Below are 17,468 nucleotides of genomic sequence, written 5' to 3'. Positions count from 1 at the left end.
TGTGGTTCAAGCAGCAGAGTGCTAGCTTTGAGCTGAGGAGTGCAGGGACAGCACCCAGGCCCAGAGTTCAAGCCTCATGGCCGACAACAAACAAACAAACAAACAAACCATGGATGTTCCTGCTTGGGCTGGCTTTGAACTGCAACCATCAGATCTCAGCATCCTGAGTAGCTAGGATTACAGGCGTGAGCCACTGGTACCCGGCTACCAGGAGACTCTTATCTCCAATAAACTACTCAGAAAAAGCCAGCAGTGGTGCTGTGGCTCAAATGCTAGTCTTGAGCAAAAGAAGCTCAGGGACAGTGCTGAAGCTGAGTTCAAGCCCCAGGACTGGCATGCGCGCACACACACATACACACACAAAAGTGTGTGTGTATGTGTGTGTGTGTTTTGTGTTGGTGGGGCTAAACTCTGGGCCTGGGTGCTTTCCCTCAGCTCTTCAGCTCAAGGATAGTGCTCTACCACTTGAGCCACAGCGTCACTTCCGGCTTTTTTCTTTTTGCTTATGTGGTGCTGAGAAATCAAACCCAGGGCCTCATGTATGCAAGGCTAGAGCTCTACCACTGAGCCTCCTTCCCAGCCCCACCTTAGGGCTTTAAAAAAAGAAAAAAAAGAAAAAAAATTCAGGGCCTGGACACTGTCCCTGAGCTCTTTTGCTTGAGCAGTACTCTATTACTTTGAGCCAGAGCTCCCCTTTCCAGTTTTCTGGTGGTTAAGTGGATATAAGAGTCTTATGGGACTTTCCTGTCTGGGCTGGCTTTGAACAGTGATCCTCAGATCTCAGCTTCCTGAATAGCTAGGATTATAAGTGTGCAACACTGGCACCTGGCTTGCTTAGGGTACTTTTTTTTTGTTTGTTTTGATTCTTGCCAATCCTGGGGCTTGAACTAAAGGCCTGGGCACTGTCCTTGATCCTCTCTGTGCTCAAGGCAAGCTATCACTTGAGCCACAGCGCCACTTCCAGCTTTTTCTGCGTATGTGGTACTGAGGAATCAAACCTGGGACTTCATGCATGCTAGGCAAGCACTCTATCACTAAGCTACATTCCCAGCCCTGCTTAGCATATTTTTAAGTGTAAGAGTTGAACATGGGCTGGGAAGGTGGCTCAGTGGTAGAGTGCTTGCCTCGCATGTATGAGACCCTGGGTTCAATTCCTCAGTACCACATAAACAGAAAAAGCCAGAAGTGTCACTGTCGCTCAAGTAGTAGAGCTCTAGTCTATGCTGAAGGGCTGAGGGGCAGCGCCCAGGCCCAGAGTTCAAGCCCCACAACCGACAAAAATTTAAAAAAATTAAAAAAAAAAAAAGTTGAACATTTCCCATAGAAGAAATGGTAAGTGAAGTCAGGACAAGTGAGTTTATTACCCTGCCTTGCTGCCAAGGTATGTCTGGATGACTTGGGTTTACCCTGTGGAATGCTCAGAGTCCTCATGCATCCTTCCCCAGCGTACCTGTCTTCATCACACAGAATGTCATCATCTGGTGCTCAGTCCCAGGCTTCCAGGCTGCATTTCTAATGCACACAAGGGATGATGTCACTTCCTCGCCCCCCAGTTGCCTTCAGGGCAGTGATGATAATCTCCTTGGCCTGGCCTTGTAGAAACTGCTCCCCTTCTAGACCTCATCTCTCCAGCTTCTCTTCCTCCAGCAGGCCTGAGTAGAAGGGCTTCTCCCAGAAGAAGTGAGAGAGGTTAGCTTGCACTGTCCTAAGGTAATGTGTGTTCACTTAAGAAGGCCCAGTACGTGCCAGATGTTAGGACCGGGCCAGACCTTCAGTTTTTCATTTGACAGAAACTGGGTTACACACAGAGACTGCAACCATGGAGAGGAAAATAGGCTTAGGCAGCCAGAGTTTGCATCCAGTGCAGATAGCTCATGGTTGAAGGAGTCCAATTGTTCGGTATTTTCCAAGTAATATAGAATATCAAAGTATAGAAGGGGAGGAAATGGTGATAAGGGGTGACAATGAGGGGGAAGCAGGAGACCAGGAATTTGAGACCAGCCTGGACTACATAGGGAGAAACTGTCTCAAAAAACAAAAACAAAAGAAAAAGAGAGCGAGCTAAGATAAGCAGCCCGAAGGCACAGGTAGAGAAACAGGCACCGATTAGGGAAGTGCCTTGCCCTGGGAACACGAGGGTGCCAGGGGTCCGGGACGGGGCAGCCTGGCGCCGCCCTCCGCGGGCGGAGCCAGCAGGCCACGCCCACAACCCGCCCGGAGCTGGCTTCCTGCGGGCCGGGCCGCTCCGGCCGCCGGCCCAGCTGGCCGCCCCCACTGGGCGCGCGGGGAGGCGGCCCAGACTCGCTGGAGCCAGGCGCCGGCCGGCCCCCTGCCGCCTGCGGAGCCCAGGTGTGGCCGCGGCGGGGGCGGGAGGTGGGGCTTTCCTTCCCGCTTGCTGGCTCGACCCTTCCTGACGCACCCGGCAGGATGCGGCCTCCTCCCGCGCCCTAGCCTCAGCCGGCAGCAGGCCTCGGGGGACCAGGGCTCACTGCGGGCCGGTGCGGGGAGAAGAGGCCCAAGCCCCATTCTCCTCAGCCCCCCCCCCCCCCATTTTGGTTTTGTTTGACTCGGTTTCCCTGATAATGCAATGCTAGCAGGGGCTCTCGCCTTGCTGCAGGGCCCTAGCCAGGATGGTGGGGTTGGAGGCATCTCTGGGGTGCCAGCCAGGTCATACCCTCTGACCTGCTTCCCCAGCCATGTGACCCTTGGATGGTTCTGAAGCCCATGTAGAGGTCAGAGCTCCCTCCCCGGCCCCCCAAAAAGCTGGGCTGTGGGGGGAGGTGCTCACCTCCGTGGTGGTCGTCAGTCATCGTGGAGGGGGTCCCCCCCCCCCCCCCGCAGGAGCAGGGTGAGGTTGCTATTCTTCCAGCCCCACTCCTCCAACTCTGTTCACAAGGAAGGGAACCAGGAGGCCAGAATCCTGGGGCAAGGCCTCTGGTTCAAATGTAGCATGGGACGCACTACTGCGGGCCTGTTTCCTTTGCTGTGCAATAATGGTAGATAACATTTCTGAAATATTAGCACAGCGCTAGTCACATATTAAGTGCGCGATATGAGCTGCGGCTCTCGATAGGAATTTTCCCCCTTGGAGTCCTCTCCATCTACTGCAATTAGGGGAGACTGAAGTACAGAGAGGGACACAACAAATCAAGGGCAATTCTGGGGTTTTAGAGTAGCTTCTCAAGAAACCACTCCTACCCCTGGGTGAGGCTGGCACCAGGCCCACCCAAGGCCCTGCCCAACCACCCACCCCTCCTCTCTGCCTCAGCGTGCAGGCCCAATCTGTGCCCGGCCTGGTGCCATTTTTCCATAGGACTCAGGCCGTGGTGGCTCACATCTGGAGTCTAGACTCTGAGGCTCTGCAGGCTGGGCCTACCGCCCAGGCTGGGCCTTGCTGCCCGCTGTTTGCTCAGCTGAAGCTGCTTAATTGGAATTGGAGTGGCCTCTGCGGCCGGCTGGCCGGGCGGGCCCTGGTCGGCATTGCCGAGGTCTGTGGAACATCTGGCTGGGCCAGGATGGTCATTAGGTGGCAGGCGCCTGGCGCCACTGCCACCTCAGCCTCCGCTGGGGGCTGGCGGTGACTCAATGAGCCCTTTGTGGACCTTGGGCTGCAGAGCCAACTGCGCTGTGTGCCTGGGCTGCCTGCCCCATCTGCCGCCCTCAGAGGGGCTTTGTTCCAGGACCACAGGGCCTCCCCCTGGAGGCAGCTGCAGTATACAGGGATCAGAGAAGCCCCTAAAAGGGTTCCCCTGGTTGGGAAATGCCATAGAGATTCTTCCCTTTTCTTACTAGAAAGTCATAGGATCAGAAAAGCTGGGTGGCTGGCTCAGAGCACACCATTCAGTGGCTTGGTCTCAAGGGTCTTGAGGGCAGCTGCCTAATCCTTAGGAACTTGGAATTGTGTTCTGATTGCCAGTGGTTTGAAAGGCTTCTTCAATTCCCTTATCTGCACAGCAACAGCCAACCATAGTCTGCACAGGGGAAGGGCAAGTCCTGACTGCTACCCAGGTGATCTCCATCCCCACACCCTCACTCTGCATGCTCTGGTCCTTTGGCCACCTCCAAACTACCTTCAAGCTAGTTATTTTCAGTGTCTGAACTTGAAATGCAGGTGAAAGAGAGGCCTAGGCTGGACGCTGGAAGCCTCGCTCTCAGGCCAATAGCCATCATCTTTTATCTTAGTCTTCCCCCATCAATCTACTCTAGCAGGTGGATGAGGGTTGTCCCTACTCATTGCTTTGTCTACTGAGAGCTCTCTTGAAGGCCAGGGCTGAGGGAAACGAACCCTGCAGTCTCCCCCTCCTGGGCCTAGTTGGCTACTTCAAGTCATTGATCCAGTCCCTCCTCACTCTAGCCCCTTTAAGGGTCTAGCCTTTGTGCTGTGGCTGGCTTCCTAAGTCATTTTGGGATGAATCCCAGAGAAATGCTCCTAGGGCAGCCTGGAGTTCAGGACTGCTCTAGCTGAAGCCACATGGGAGCTGGGAAGCTGGCAGCTTTAGCTGCTGGTTCTCTTGGCCACGCTGACCCTGTGGCAGTCACCTCACCTCTTACCAAGGTGAGTGGCGCACACAGAGCACCTGCCAGCAAGTGTCAGGAGGAAGGAGGTGAGGAAAACGATGGCTGGGGAGGGTTTATGAACCCCCTCTGCTGCCCAAAGTCATCCTTGGGGTGTCTGCTGAGTTGGCCAGCTAGCCCAGCATTGGGGTGGGTATCCAGAAGGGGGCTTTTGGAGAAGTTTTCGGGTGGCAGGTGAGACCTAATGAACCTAGAACTAGATGCTGGGGGTGCTTACAGAACACAGCAACCCACCTGGCCATGGGATGAGTTTTTAATGTGAGGCAAAGACAGTTCACAATACAAAAATCTAAAAATCACACCCAGTTCCGACTTGGCTCCTGGGGAGGGAGGTTGCTGGGGGCTTCCTTTGCCTGCAGGGGTGGGGAGAAGCAGAGGAAGGACACACACACAGACACACACTCACATACACACACGGGAAAGGGAAGCAGGCCATGGGATGGGGCTGGGCTGGAGGGATTCTGTTGCCCACCCGTCCTGGAGCTGCCTTCACCTCCTGAGGATGTCCTTTGCCCAAGTCACTTGTCAATCTGTCCCCGACCTGTCTGGTCTGGCCCTCAGGGGGTCAGTCGCCAGCCGCTTCATTTCTCCTTCTTCTCCAGCCTCTTTGACGCTGACGCCTCCGTTCCCTCTTTGGATTCTGTCACAGCTGCTGGATCCTTAGGGTTTGACTCCTCATAACTGACCAGAAAATAATAAACACACAGTTAGAGGTAGGGCCTCCCTCCACAGTCTTTTGGGCACATGAGGGTCAGTGTGTAATCACTGCCCAGCATCTGCTAGCACCTGGCCTTAGCCAGACTGTGTCCCTGTAGGAGGCCGCTCTGTGTTCTCTGTGCCTGGGCTGCCAACAGGCATCAGCAAATGGGAGAGGCTAGACTTGGGCATGTGTGGATCAACTTTAAGCTGCTGCTTTTTAAATTTTTTTTTTTGCTGGTCCTGGGGCTTGAACTCAGGGCCTGGGCACTGTCCCTGAGCCTCTCTGTGCTCAAGGATAGAACTCTGCCACTTGAGCAACAGGGCCACTTCCTGTTTTTTTCTGAGTAAGTTTGCTGGAGATAGGAGTCTTAGGGACTTTTCTGTCTGGGCAGGCTTTGAACCATGATCCTCAGACTTCCTGAGTAGCTAGGATTACAGCTGTGAGCTAGCAGCACCCAGAAACTTTAAGCTTCTTGAACCTTCTGCTGGACAGTGGAATGAAGGGCAGCTAGGATGAGGCTTCAGGAGAGGGGTCTGGTGCTGCCCTCCTGGAAGGCAGTCTGGGTGAGCTCTTACCATGGGCTTCATTTATTGAGCAACTGTATTCATGCCAAGCACAACACACATTTCCTCACGAGATCAACCTGAGTGCGCCCACTTGCACAGACACTACCCAGCACGTGCGACAGCCACTCAGGTCTGAACCCACTCTCAAGTGAGCCACATGTCACCAGGAGCACGCCAAGGCGCAGCCTGCCTGCTCCGCACAGGCCTGGCGCAGAATGCCGAGGAGCTGCCTCCTGCCGCTGCCCTCAGCCCTTCCACTGGAGCTGGAGCGACTGCCCTACCTTGGGCCCCAGGCAGTGAGGGAGTGGGCAGGTGGGCACCCGCTGGGCATTACATGGTGCTGTGATTCTGCGGGCGCCGGCGACGAGGGCCAGCTAGCTTCTGCTGCATGGAGTTGGCCAGGCTGGCAGGGGAGCCCGAGACTGTGGGGAAGTGGGTGAGCCTCGGGGTATGAGGCAGGATTTCCGCCGAGGACTCGTAGCTGTGTGAAAGACAGAGACAGAGACAGAACAGAGATGGAGAGAGGAAGACAAAGAGTGGAGGAGCAGAAAGCACAAGCATTGTGCTTTGTTATCTGGCTCTGCACTTCCAGACTAGTAGAAAGCCAGCATCACCTGCAGAAAAAGGTGCACTATGCACCTGTGCAAAAGAACAACGCGTTGCCGTGGAAATCTCTCTGAAGTTCTTTAACTGTTCTGTGAAAATCCAAAGGCTGGAATGCTTACCCAGAGGCAGAGCATGTGCCCAGCAAGTGTCAGGCCCCAGCCTCAATCCCCACCCAAAACATCAGATGCAGACCAGTGGAGAGTGCCACCATCAGTGCACACACAGCTACACTTCAGTGCACAGGAGTCTCTGTGGCATAAGAGCATGTGCTTTCCATAGCTAGGAGATGGTGAAATTCTGACCAGGGGAATGCGTTACCCATTCAAGAATAATATGAGGGCCGAAGATGCAGCTCAGTAGTAGATCACTTCCTAGCGTTCATGAGGTCCTGGGTTCGATCCCCAGCATGGGGTATGAGTGGCTGACTGAATTTCAAAAAGAAGAGTAGCAGCAAGAGAAAAGTAAAGCAGAGGTCAGGTGGAGAATGAGAGACTAAAGAGAGAGAGAGAGAGACTGCTACTTCCTCACCTTTCCCTAAGAACTGGAGGAGTGGTGGTGGTGAATGCATGTCATAGAATCCAGGGAAAGCAAGCCCCAAGTGGGTGAAGGGGCACTTTCTGTCCTGCCTGGGTTGCTCAAAGGACACAGTGGGCTGGACTAGGGAAGTCACCCCAAGGGGATGAGGCGAGGCGACCTGAGGCTGGATATGCCCCAAAGAGGTGCTAAACTCAGGGGTCAAGTACCCTGCCCGTTTCCCAGAGTTGTCCTCCAGTTCATGTCCCTACCCCACTCGCTGCAGATGCCAAGGCTTTGGCAGGCGGGGAGATAGGGGCAGAGAGGCTGGGGACTGGGGATTCTAGGCAGTGCAAGGAGGGCAAAGGCAGGTACGGGGGAGGGGTGAGTCACAGGCAGCCCTTGAGGCAGCCAGGTGTGCAGGAGGCCCTGGCAGGCACTTGAGGGGCAACTTGGAGGCCAGATAAACGGAGTGGGCAGCTTTAGTAGCAACTGGCAGCTATTTCTAGGTCCCTGGCAAGTGGGGTTGGTTGTGCCAGGGAGCAGACACCTGCTAGAATCACGAAGGCCTTGGGGTAGGGGTGGAGCTGCGCACAAGGCGTGGCTGAGGTGTTATGACAGAGGGGCGACAGAGCTGGACAGAATGCCAGTGGGTTACGGCTAGAGACCCACATGACCTCTCACGTTCAGGGCACTTTCCACCATGTCCTGTTCTACTCCTGTGTGAACACGGACTGTGCAGGAGAAGGTCACATGTCAAGTCATCTGGTGGCAGAGCTAAGGATAGTGGGCAACCTGTTCCCTTCTCATGACCTTGATGGCATGTGGTGTGGGGGCTGCTTAGAGAGCCCCAGGCCTGGCTCCATCCTGGCTCCTGGCCCAGGGAGAGGTTCCCTTGGTGGCCACAGGCCAGGCACCCAGGTGCTGGCAGAAAGAGTGAGGAGTGGAACAGGTGGTGGGAACAATGTTCGCTGGAGATAAACACTTCTGGCAGGCGCCACAGCTGCCCACAGGTGCACAGGACCCCATGTGAACCTCTGTCCCCTGCTGTGCTTACCTGAACATCTCTGTCACTTCTCCCTTGGCCAGCGCCACCAGGATGGGAAAGCCGATGCAGGCAGGGACCAGGTACAGGAGGGCAGGCTGTGAGAGGGCATAGGCTGGTGAGTGTTGCTGGCAGGGCACCTGCTTAGGCCTAACTCAAGGGCAGCTCCGGCCTAGCTCCGGCCAGTAGCTGGGCCCCAACTCAGAGCTCCTGTCAGGCTGGGCAGGGAATGACCGACTAGAAAGAAGCCCAAGGGTGAAGAGCTTCAGGGTCCTGAGAGTCTTGACTGGGCCGAGTGTGCTGGAGAAGTTGCTGTGACGAAGGCGACCATCTGGACACAGCCAGTATACACGCAGCACTTGTTATGGCCTGTGTTATGGTGATCAAATGGTCACTGGCTCCACTGGGATTCACACCTAGGTACCCCTAAGTCTGTGCTGAGATTCCTGGAAAAGCTGGACTCAGAGGAAAGGACATCTGTATACTCAGAGCCTATGTGGCACAATGACACCCTGCTGGTACAGTCTGGGAGCTGGACCCACCACCTTGGCTTTTCCCCCATGGCTGCTTTGTTTTTATAGAGAAAGACTGATGTGCTGAGAGGGAGGAGCCATCCTAGCCTCGGTGGTCCAAATGCCGAAGTGAGGATGGAAGCTCAGGCATGCCAGAGTCAAGCCATTCTTTGTCTATAGCAACTAAAAGGTAATTCTTACTCCATTGTTCAATCCTCCATAGTCCCCAGTGCTACCAGTAATCTGAAGGCCCCATGAGACATGACACCTTCTCTAACCTCACCTGAGCTACCTTACTCTGGCCATAGCTCCAGGACCTTTACACAGTTTCCACTGCCTGGAATATTCTCCCATCTGTGCCTAGTTTCCTCCTCCTCCTGTCTTCAGCTAAGGTATCATCTCTGGGGGGCATCAGGTCTGATTTGACTCTGGGTAGCTGTGCTTATGTGGACACTGGGTCTTTACTGTGAACTGGGCTTTGAGCCTAGGCGGATAAAAATCACAGTAACAGGTTTTCTCCAAAGCCTGTGAAAAGCAAAGTGGTACTAAATGGAAAACTGCCACCCTTAAGTGAGTTGGTGAGAAAAACAAGGGCTTGAAATACACAAACTAAGCTTTTAAATCAGGAGGCCAGAAAAAAGGGCTGGTATGTAGCTCAATGGTAGATGCTATCTAACAGGCCCGAAGAAACACTGAGTTTCATCTCAGTGTTCTACCTGGTCATCTCTAAGAGACTTCCTAAGGGGTTTTGATCGCATGCTAGCTTGGAGATTTCTCAGGAGGTCAAATAAGTTGAAGGCCATGCAGAGGTTACAGAGGCGACTCCCATCTACGGCCATGCTAGCGTTAGAATTGCCTCTGTCTTAGAAAAGGGGCCACCTCATGCAACATGTTCTCCTGTGCACCAGATCTCTTTCCCCAAAGGATTTGTCAAGGAAATAACGACTTAGATAACTGCAGAGAAGGGCTGAGGAATAGTACAGGCCTGGGCTGTCCAGCTCAGGGCTCCAGTAGAGGCCTAGCTAAGCTTGTTATGTGACCTTGGGCAGACTGCTGTCCTCCTAGGTCTGCAATTTCCCCACAAAGGAGATCATCTCTCGTTCCTTGCATATGAGGGCTTAATGGAGTCCTCCCCTGGTCCAGTTGGAAAGGCAAGCCTGCCATCTGGTGGCTGCCAAGTGAATGGCTTGAGGCTTGGACTGCAGTGAAGGGCTGAGTTATAGTGGAGCACTTCACAAAAGCCCTTAAAGTCAACCCAGGTCTAATTCCACACCTAGGGCTTACCACCATCTTCTGCTATTAGTTTGAGGATATGTGGACCCCAGGGGATGCCTAATACTGCAGATAATATTGTACCATACATACATATATATTTATGTATGGCTATCATACCATATATATGTGTATATATTTGTATGGTACACACACACATATATGTACCATATATATATGTATGGCTATCAAGAGACTAATGGGTAGGAAGTGCTGCATAAAGGCTCTCATGGGATGGTCAGTTGATTGTAATACAATGCATGAAAATTAAGTTATGAATTGCTGGAATTTTCCATTTAATTTTTTTTTTGCTACAAGTAGCCAAACTACAATGAAACTGCATGGGGAGGTGGGCAGTATAATGACAGTTAGACTACTTGGGCCAGGTGAGTTTATAGTATTTTAACTTACACTAACTCATCCCATACTCAAACCATCCTAAGGTGGCTATTGTTGATCTCCTTTTCTGTTCTTATTTTTTTTTTGTCGGTCGTGGGGCTTGAACTCTGGGCCTGGGCGCTGTCCCTCAGCTCTTCAGCTTAAGGCGATGGCTCTACCACTTGAGCTACAGCGCCACTTCCGGTTTTCTGGTGGTTTCTTGGAGATAGGAGTCTCACGGTCTCTTCTGCCTGGGCTGGCTTTGAACCGCGATCCTCAGATCTCAGCCTCCTGAGTAGCTAGGATTACAGGCGTGAGCCACCAGCGCCCGGCTCTTTTCTGTTCTTATTAATGAATGAGGTTGTCTGGATTCCCAACAGGGTCCTCTCAACTTCTGTTCCATGCTGCCTTTCCTAGAACCAGGGCCGTTGAGCCTGAGCCTGGTTTTCACACTGACCTAGGCTTGAGTTCTGACTCTGCCACAAGACTGCTATGTGGTTCTTCATCTGTTCACAAGGACCTTCTCGGCACAAAGCCTGGCAAGCAGGAAGTAATCAACAAGCAAGGCTCCCTTTTACTCCAGCAGAGGCATTCTGCCTGCTCTATCCACTCCCAACGTTTAGGCTACACTCACTCAGGGGCTTTGACTACTAGCACCCATCTTGGTAGGAGGAAGAGGCAGAGCCTTGGCCTGCTTGGGAGGAACCCTGGACTGAAAAACTCAACACTTGAAAGGGAAGGGGAGGCACAGAAATGGAGGGGTAAAGGGGGAACAAAGGCAGCAGTGGTACTCACTAGACACTAGGCTGAAAATGAACTATTGTGGGTAGGGACAGAGGTGGGGGAGGGGTGAGGAACTGGGAGGGAGTGAGGGAAGGATGACATTGTTCAAAAAGAAATGTATTCTTTACCTGACTTGTGTAACTGTAACCCCTTTTTACATTACCTTCATAATAATAAAAAAAAAAAAAGAGAAAAAACCCCACAACACCTACTCAGTTCTACTCAATCTGCCCCAACTAGAGAGCCAGTGAAGCCAGCTCTTCTTCCCATTTGTCCTCTGCAGTCAGGGCAATCTACTTGGCTTCTGAGATGTAAGCAAACATCTGTGAGGATCTGGGAAAGGTTTCTGTCTTCCTAAGGAGGACAACAGCACGATTGGCTTTTTTCCTCTTAAGCATGACCTGCTAAGAGCACAGACAGCCACCCTGCAACCACAAACCACTGCTGATCCCGCCAGAAAGTGCCCACTTCTGGCTGTGTACACAAGAAGCAAAACCTCTGCCAGTCCTGTTACTTGCAGTATAATACTGCCACTCACATAAGGATAGCCTGCTTACCTGGGCATGCTTGAAGATATGCATAATGGAGATGGTAAGGCCCAGGCCAAAGATGTAGGCAGCGAAGCTGGTGTAGAAGTAGGTGTGAGTGTTCTTCTTCAAGCTTCAGGGAAGATGGGGAGGAGGATGAGGGTTAGACGTAGGTCTGGAAGAGCAAGCTCCTGTCTCGGGAAGACCCTCTCGTTGTTAGGGGATCTGAACTCTGAGATGGGGGTTAGAGTCTGCACTTGCCCCAGCTAATTAGTGTCTTTGTTTTTTGCCAGTCCTAGGGCTTGAACTCATGGTCTGGGCACTCTCCCTGAGCTTCATTTGCTCAAAGCTAGCACTCTACCACTTGAGCCACAGCGCCACTTCTGGATTTTTCTGTTTATGTGGTACTGAGGAATCGAACCCAGGGCTTCAAGCATGCTAGGCAAGCACTTTATCACTAGGCCACATTCCCACCCCCTAGCCTAGTAAGGGTCTTTGGATAAGTCACTATCATTCCCTCAGCCTAGCTTACTCTTCTGCAGAATGGAAGAAACAGGAGCCCATCTCCTTGGTGGTTTTGATTAAATATCAAATATAACCTGCAACAGTGGCTGGGAGACTTTGAGTCCGCATACAGATCATTTACAAAAGCTTGTGAAAAAAATGCAGGTGTGAGGCAAGGCCAAGGAACTGCATGTTGAAAAACAACAGAGGCTGTGATATGGGTGGCTCAGGCTGTGGGAAATAGAAAGACAGAAACTGTGAAGGCAATTTTTCTACTGTTAAATGTGGCAGATGCAACAACTCAGTATCTGTGAGCACCCAATAGATGCCAGCTGCACGGAAAAAAATGCCAGTAGTTTCCTGGTGATTCATCCAAGATCAGCTTCAGAATCTATGAATCAAATGCAACCTGATACCACCACTACCTGACTTTCCTGTACAATGCCAGCTAAAGTCCCTTGCTGGCCCAAGCAGCAGGAATGGTGCCCACCAAGTACTGCAGGCTCACTTAAGATGTAGAATGAGTACCTTTGGCTTCTTTTTTTCTCTAGATGGCTTTTGTGAGGGCTGGTGCAAGTGACTCTGGGAATGTGACACTGATTCTAGAATTACACTGTCACCCTGTGAACCTAGATGAGATAGGTCTATCTTCTGACTCTGGGGTGCTGGCAGCTAAGTCTGTGCCTGCAGCAGGTGAGCCAGGGGGACTTCTGTGGGTTTCTCTATGTGCTACTTCTGGAGTGGAGGTGGAAGGTACAGATGTAGGTTTCCCTACTTACTGGTCAGGCCCTATTAAAGTTATCTGGAAGCCTGTGATTTCATGAGGTTTTAAGTGGAACTACACAAAGCATCCAGATATTAGAGGTTGGGGAGTTAGTTCTAGTGCCTGTCTACTATGCTCAAGGCCTCAGTTTGACTCTCAGTGCTGCAAAAGAAAAGCATCAATCAAGTAAAAAGATAGGCAAGGGCTGGAAAGGTGGCTTAGTGGTAGAATGCTTGCCTTGCATGCACGAGGCCCTGGGTTCGATTCCTCAGCACCACATAAGCAGAAAAAGCCAGAAGTGGTGCTGTGGCTCCAGTGGTGGTAGAGCACTAGCCTTGAGCAGAAGAGCTGGGGGACAGTGCCCAGGCTCACAGTACAGGCCCCACGACCAAAAAAAATAAAACAAAACAAAACCCCGCCCCCCAAAAACAGGCAAGGTGGTCCATGCTTGTAAACACTCAGGGTTTGAGGTCAGCTGGACTACAAAGTGAAACTGTCTAACAAGCACAAAATAAATCAGGTACTGATGGCTCATGCCTGTAATCCTAGCTACTCAGTCAGAAGGTTGAGATCTAAGGATCAAAGTTCAGTTGGGGACAAGAAACAAGAAAGTCTATGAAATTTTTATCTCTAACTAGTAAATGATTAGAAGTGTAGCTGTGGTTCAAGTGGTAAAGTACTTGAGCAAAAAGTCTCAGAGATAGTGCCCTAGGCCCCAAGTTCCATCAAGCCCCTGATATACACAAAAACAAAACCCCTAAGACACAAAACAAGTTGGGTGTCAGTGGGCTCACATCTGTAATCTTAGCTATTCAGGATGCAGAGATCCAAGGATTATGTTTTAAAGCCAGCCTAACTAGCAAAGTCTCTTAAGAGTCTCTTAAGACTCTTATTTCCCATTAACCACTCAAAAGCTATAAGTGGAGTTATGGCCCAAGTGATAGAGCACTAACCTTAAGCAAAAAAGTTCAGGGGCAGTGCCTAGGCCCTGACTAGCTAGGCAAACTCTCTTCCACTGAGCCATACCCTCAGCCCTGTGCTGATTTTCTACAGCAGACTGAAAGAAAAAAAAAATCCAAGTAAGGAGAGGGCAGGCAATAGCTAGAGACCTAGCTGGGACCCTGTGACCTGACCTCAGGCTGGTAAGGATGATGATATTGGTAATTGTGGCTGGCCTGCACTCAGCACTCTCTCCAGACTGTTGTGATGCACTTGAGGTAGGAACTTTTGTCTATTACTACCTTAAGTGTGAGAAATCCAAGACTTAGCAAGGCTAGGCTGCTTGCAAGGGCACAGGGAGAAAGCACTGCATGTCCCACTAGGACATTTGTTCTGGATTTAAACTCTTGGTCTGTGTTCTCAACACTACAGAACATTTTGGATAGGGCTCTTGGAACACTTAAATTTCAGAACGGACATGAAACTGGAATTGCTTCCATTGCTCTGGGTAGAGTATTTGGTCCCCCCTAAGGAGGCCCTTCCTCCCTTACCTGATATCAAAACGCAGCAGCAAGGCAATGAAGATCCCTGTGGGAAGAAAGTCAGGGTTAGATTGTGGCAGAGAAGGAGCGGGTCCCAGATTGGTATTCCCAGGCATGGAACCCTCATTGGGGACTAAAGGGGTAGCCAACACTGCCAAATGCCCACAGAAATCCCAGTTTCTCTATTTAGAACAATGGGGGCAGGAAAGTTTGTGAAACTCTTATTTCTGATTAGCTAGCAAAAGACTGGAAATAGAACTATGGCTCAAGTGGTTGAGTGTCAAGTGGTTGAGCCTTGAACAAAAGAGCTACACCAGGCTTGAGTTCAAGCCCCAGGACTGACACACAAAAAAAAGTACCAAAACATTCTGTGCTGATCAGAAGCACCAACAGACAACATGTGATTTATATGCAAATATGTATATGCATTTACATACATTTATAAGTATTCTGCAGTGCTGAGGATCAAATCCAAAGCCTTGGACATGGTAGCCAAGTGATCTATTGCTGAGCTACACCTCTAGCACAAATTATTTATTTACTTATTTTTTATTTTTTGGTCAGTGGTGGGGCTTGAACTTTGGGCTTGGGCGCTGTCTCTGAGTTCTTCAGCTCAAGGTGAGTGTTCTACCACTTGAGCCACAGCGCCACTTCCAGTTTTCTGGTAGTTAATTGGAGATAAGAGTCTCCTGGACTTTCCTGCCCAGACTGGTGTTGAACCGTGATCCTCAGAACTCAGCCTCTTGAGTAGCTACGGCTCCCAGCTTATTATTTTTGTGTATTTGTGTGCTGGCTCTGGGGTTTAAACTTAAGAATCTGGGCACTATTCCTGAGCTTTTTTGCTCAAGGCTAATAACTCTACTACTTGAGTCATAGTTCCACTGCTGGCTTTTTGGTGGTTAGTTGGAGATAAAGAGCCTCCTAGAAGAGGCGAGGCCACGTAACCCGGAAGAGGCGCCGTATCGCGCATGCCCCTTTCCTTTCCAGTCTTGGCCTCTGACCCTGAAGCCGCTGTGATGTTGATGCACAAGAAAAACCAGATTGCCATTTATGAACTCCTTTTTAAGGAGGGTGTTATGGTGGCCAAGAAGGATGTCCACATGCCCAAGCACCCAGAACTGGCAGACAAGAATGTGCCCAACCTGGGGCTGGGAAGGTGGCTCAGTTTTAGAGCGCTTGCCTTGCATGCCTGAGGCCCTGGGTTCAATTCCCTAGCACCATACAAGCAAAAAGAAAAAAAGCCAGACGTGGCACTGGGCTCAAGTAGTAGAGCGCTAGCCTTGAGCTGAAGAGCTGAGGGACAGCGCCTAGGCCCAGAGTTCAGGTCCCACGACTGGACCCAAAACAACAACAACAAAAAGAATGTGCCAAACCTTCACGTCACAAAGGCCAAGCAGTCTCTCAAGTCTCGGGGCTACGGGAAGGAACAGTTTGCCTGGAGGCTTTTTTTTTTTTTTTTTTTGGGGGGGGGGGGTCCAGTCGTGGGGCTTGAACTCCGGGCCTGGGCACTGTCCTTCAGCTCAAGGCTAGTGCTCTACCACTTGAGCCACAGCACCACTTCCGGTTTTTTTCTTTTTGCTTATGTGGTGCTGAGGAATTGAACCCAGGGCCTCAGGCATGCAAGGCAAGCGCTCTACCACTGAGCCACCTTCCCAGCCCCTGGAGGCATTTTTATTGGTACCTGACCAACGAGGGTATCCAGCATCTTGGTGATTACCTCCACCTGCCCCCTGAGATTGTGCCTGCTACCTTGCGCCGCAGCTGACCTGAGACTGGAAGGCCTCAGCCAAAAGGTCTGGAGGGCGAGCGGCCTGCAAGACTCACAAGAGGTGAAGCTGACAGAGACACCTACAGACAGAGTGCTGTGCCCCCTGGTGCTGACAAGAAAGCCGAGGCTGGGGCTGGGTCAGCAACTGAATCCCAGTTTAGAGGTGGATTTGGTCGTGGACGTGGTCAGCCACCCCAGTAAAGATGGAGATTGTTTTGTGTTGAATAAACTTGTAGCCAGGAAAAAAAAAAGAGTCTCCTGGAGTCAGGTGCTAGTGGCTCACACTTGTAATTCTAGCAAGTCAGGAGACAGAGATGTGAGGATAGCAGTTCAAAGCCAGCCCAGGCAGGAAAGTCTGGGAGACTCTTACTTCCAATTATCCACCAGAAAAACTGGAAGTGGAGCTGTGGCTTAAAGCACTAGACCACTAGCCTTGAGAAACAAAACAGCCTCTGGGATGTGCCTAGGGTCTTAGTTCAAGCCCCAGAACCAGCATGAAAGAGAGAGGGAGAAAGAGAGAAAAGAAAGGAAGGAAAAAAGGAAGGAAGGAGGGAAGGAAGGAAGGAGAGGTCTCAGACTTTTCTGCTTGGGCTGGCTTCAAACCTGGATCCTTAAATCTCAGCCTCCCAAAAGTAACTAGGATTACTGGTGCTTGATTTAAATAATTAATTTAAAAAAGGAAAATGACCTGGGCCCTGGTGGCTCACATCTGTAATCCTAGCTACTCAAGAGGCTGAGATCTGAAGATTACAGTTCAAAGCCTGCCTGGGCAGGAAGTTCTGAGAGACCCTTATCTCCAATTAACCACCAGTGGTAGAGCACTATCTGTGAACAGAAAAGCTCAGGGACAACGCAGAGGCCCTGAGTTCAAGCCCCAAGAATGACCCCCCCCCCAAAAAAAAGAGAAAAATGTGTTAGTCACTTGTAATGACTCTAAATAGTTTGGTAGGTGGAGAGTGCCAGGGCTGCCCTACTGCAAAGTGGGAAAACTCAACATCCTGGCAGATAAATTCTCAACTGTTCTTCAACCAATCCAGGGGCTGGAGTTCTGACAGAGGTGTTCACTCCTAACAGCTCATCTGGTCCTCAAAGCATGCTCCACCTGGGCAGGAAGAGGGCCCAGTTCACTGAGATTCTCACGAGTGCTGAAAGATTCTGAGACATCTATGAATTTGGGAAGGATAAACATGCAGAAACAGCCAGAACTGACAGCTAGAACTGACCACCAAGGATATTGGAGCGGTCTGTCACTGAGTGTCTAAGAAAGACCATACTCTGGAGATTAAGCCAAATGCTTTTTTTCCCTTGTATGAGTTACCTTTCTTGAGAAGAAAGCATCCTGCCTCATGGAGCCGTGAAACATGGAAATAGTTCAGTTCAAGCCGAAGCTCCCCAGGCAAGCAGTTATGTTACTTTTTTTCTCTTTTTTTCCAGTTTTTCACTTAAGGCTGGCACTCTACCACTTGAGCCAAATC

The 17,468-nt window shown here is 51.1% G+C and overlaps 1 protein-coding gene and 1 pseudogene across 5 annotated transcripts in view; one reads left to right on the top strand and one right to left on the bottom strand.

Annotated features, from left to right (window-relative positions):
- Positions 1 to 4,812: 4,812 nt before the first annotated feature.
- Hm13 (histocompatibility minor 13) overlaps positions 4,813 to 17,468 on the bottom strand; it is a 44,850-nt gene continuing 32,194 nt past the window's right edge. For 2 of the 5 annotated variants that reach the window (XM_042694256.1, XM_042694255.1), the window contains 5 exons: positions 14,235 to 14,271; positions 11,508 to 11,610; positions 8,018 to 8,103; positions 6,123 to 6,322; positions 5,219 to 5,256 (listed from right to left, as the gene is read on the bottom strand). In XM_042694256.1, the coding sequence (XP_042550190.1) occupies positions 6,172 to 6,322; positions 8,018 to 8,103; positions 11,508 to 11,610; positions 14,235 to 14,271 (377 nt within the window). In that variant the 3' untranslated portion in view covers positions 5,219 to 5,256; positions 6,123 to 6,171. Of the gene's footprint in view, positions 5,257 to 6,122; positions 6,323 to 8,017; positions 8,104 to 11,507; positions 11,611 to 14,234; positions 14,272 to 17,468 lie in introns of all 5 variants that reach the window. The other 3 variants (XM_042694258.1, XM_042694257.1, XM_042694259.1) reach the window with 2 other exon arrangements.
- LOC122120164 lies at positions 15,242 to 16,233 on the top strand (annotated as a pseudogene).

Source organism: Dipodomys spectabilis, unplaced genomic scaffold (assembly GCF_019054845.1).
Source record: "Dipodomys spectabilis isolate Male_0828 unplaced genomic scaffold, ASM1905484v1 ptg000175l, whole genome shotgun sequence".
Classification (NCBI taxonomy): Eukaryota; Metazoa; Chordata; class Mammalia; order Rodentia; family Heteromyidae; genus Dipodomys; species Dipodomys spectabilis.
Note: the sequence above shows the minus strand (reverse complement) of the source record. Positions and strands in the feature narration are given on the sequence as shown.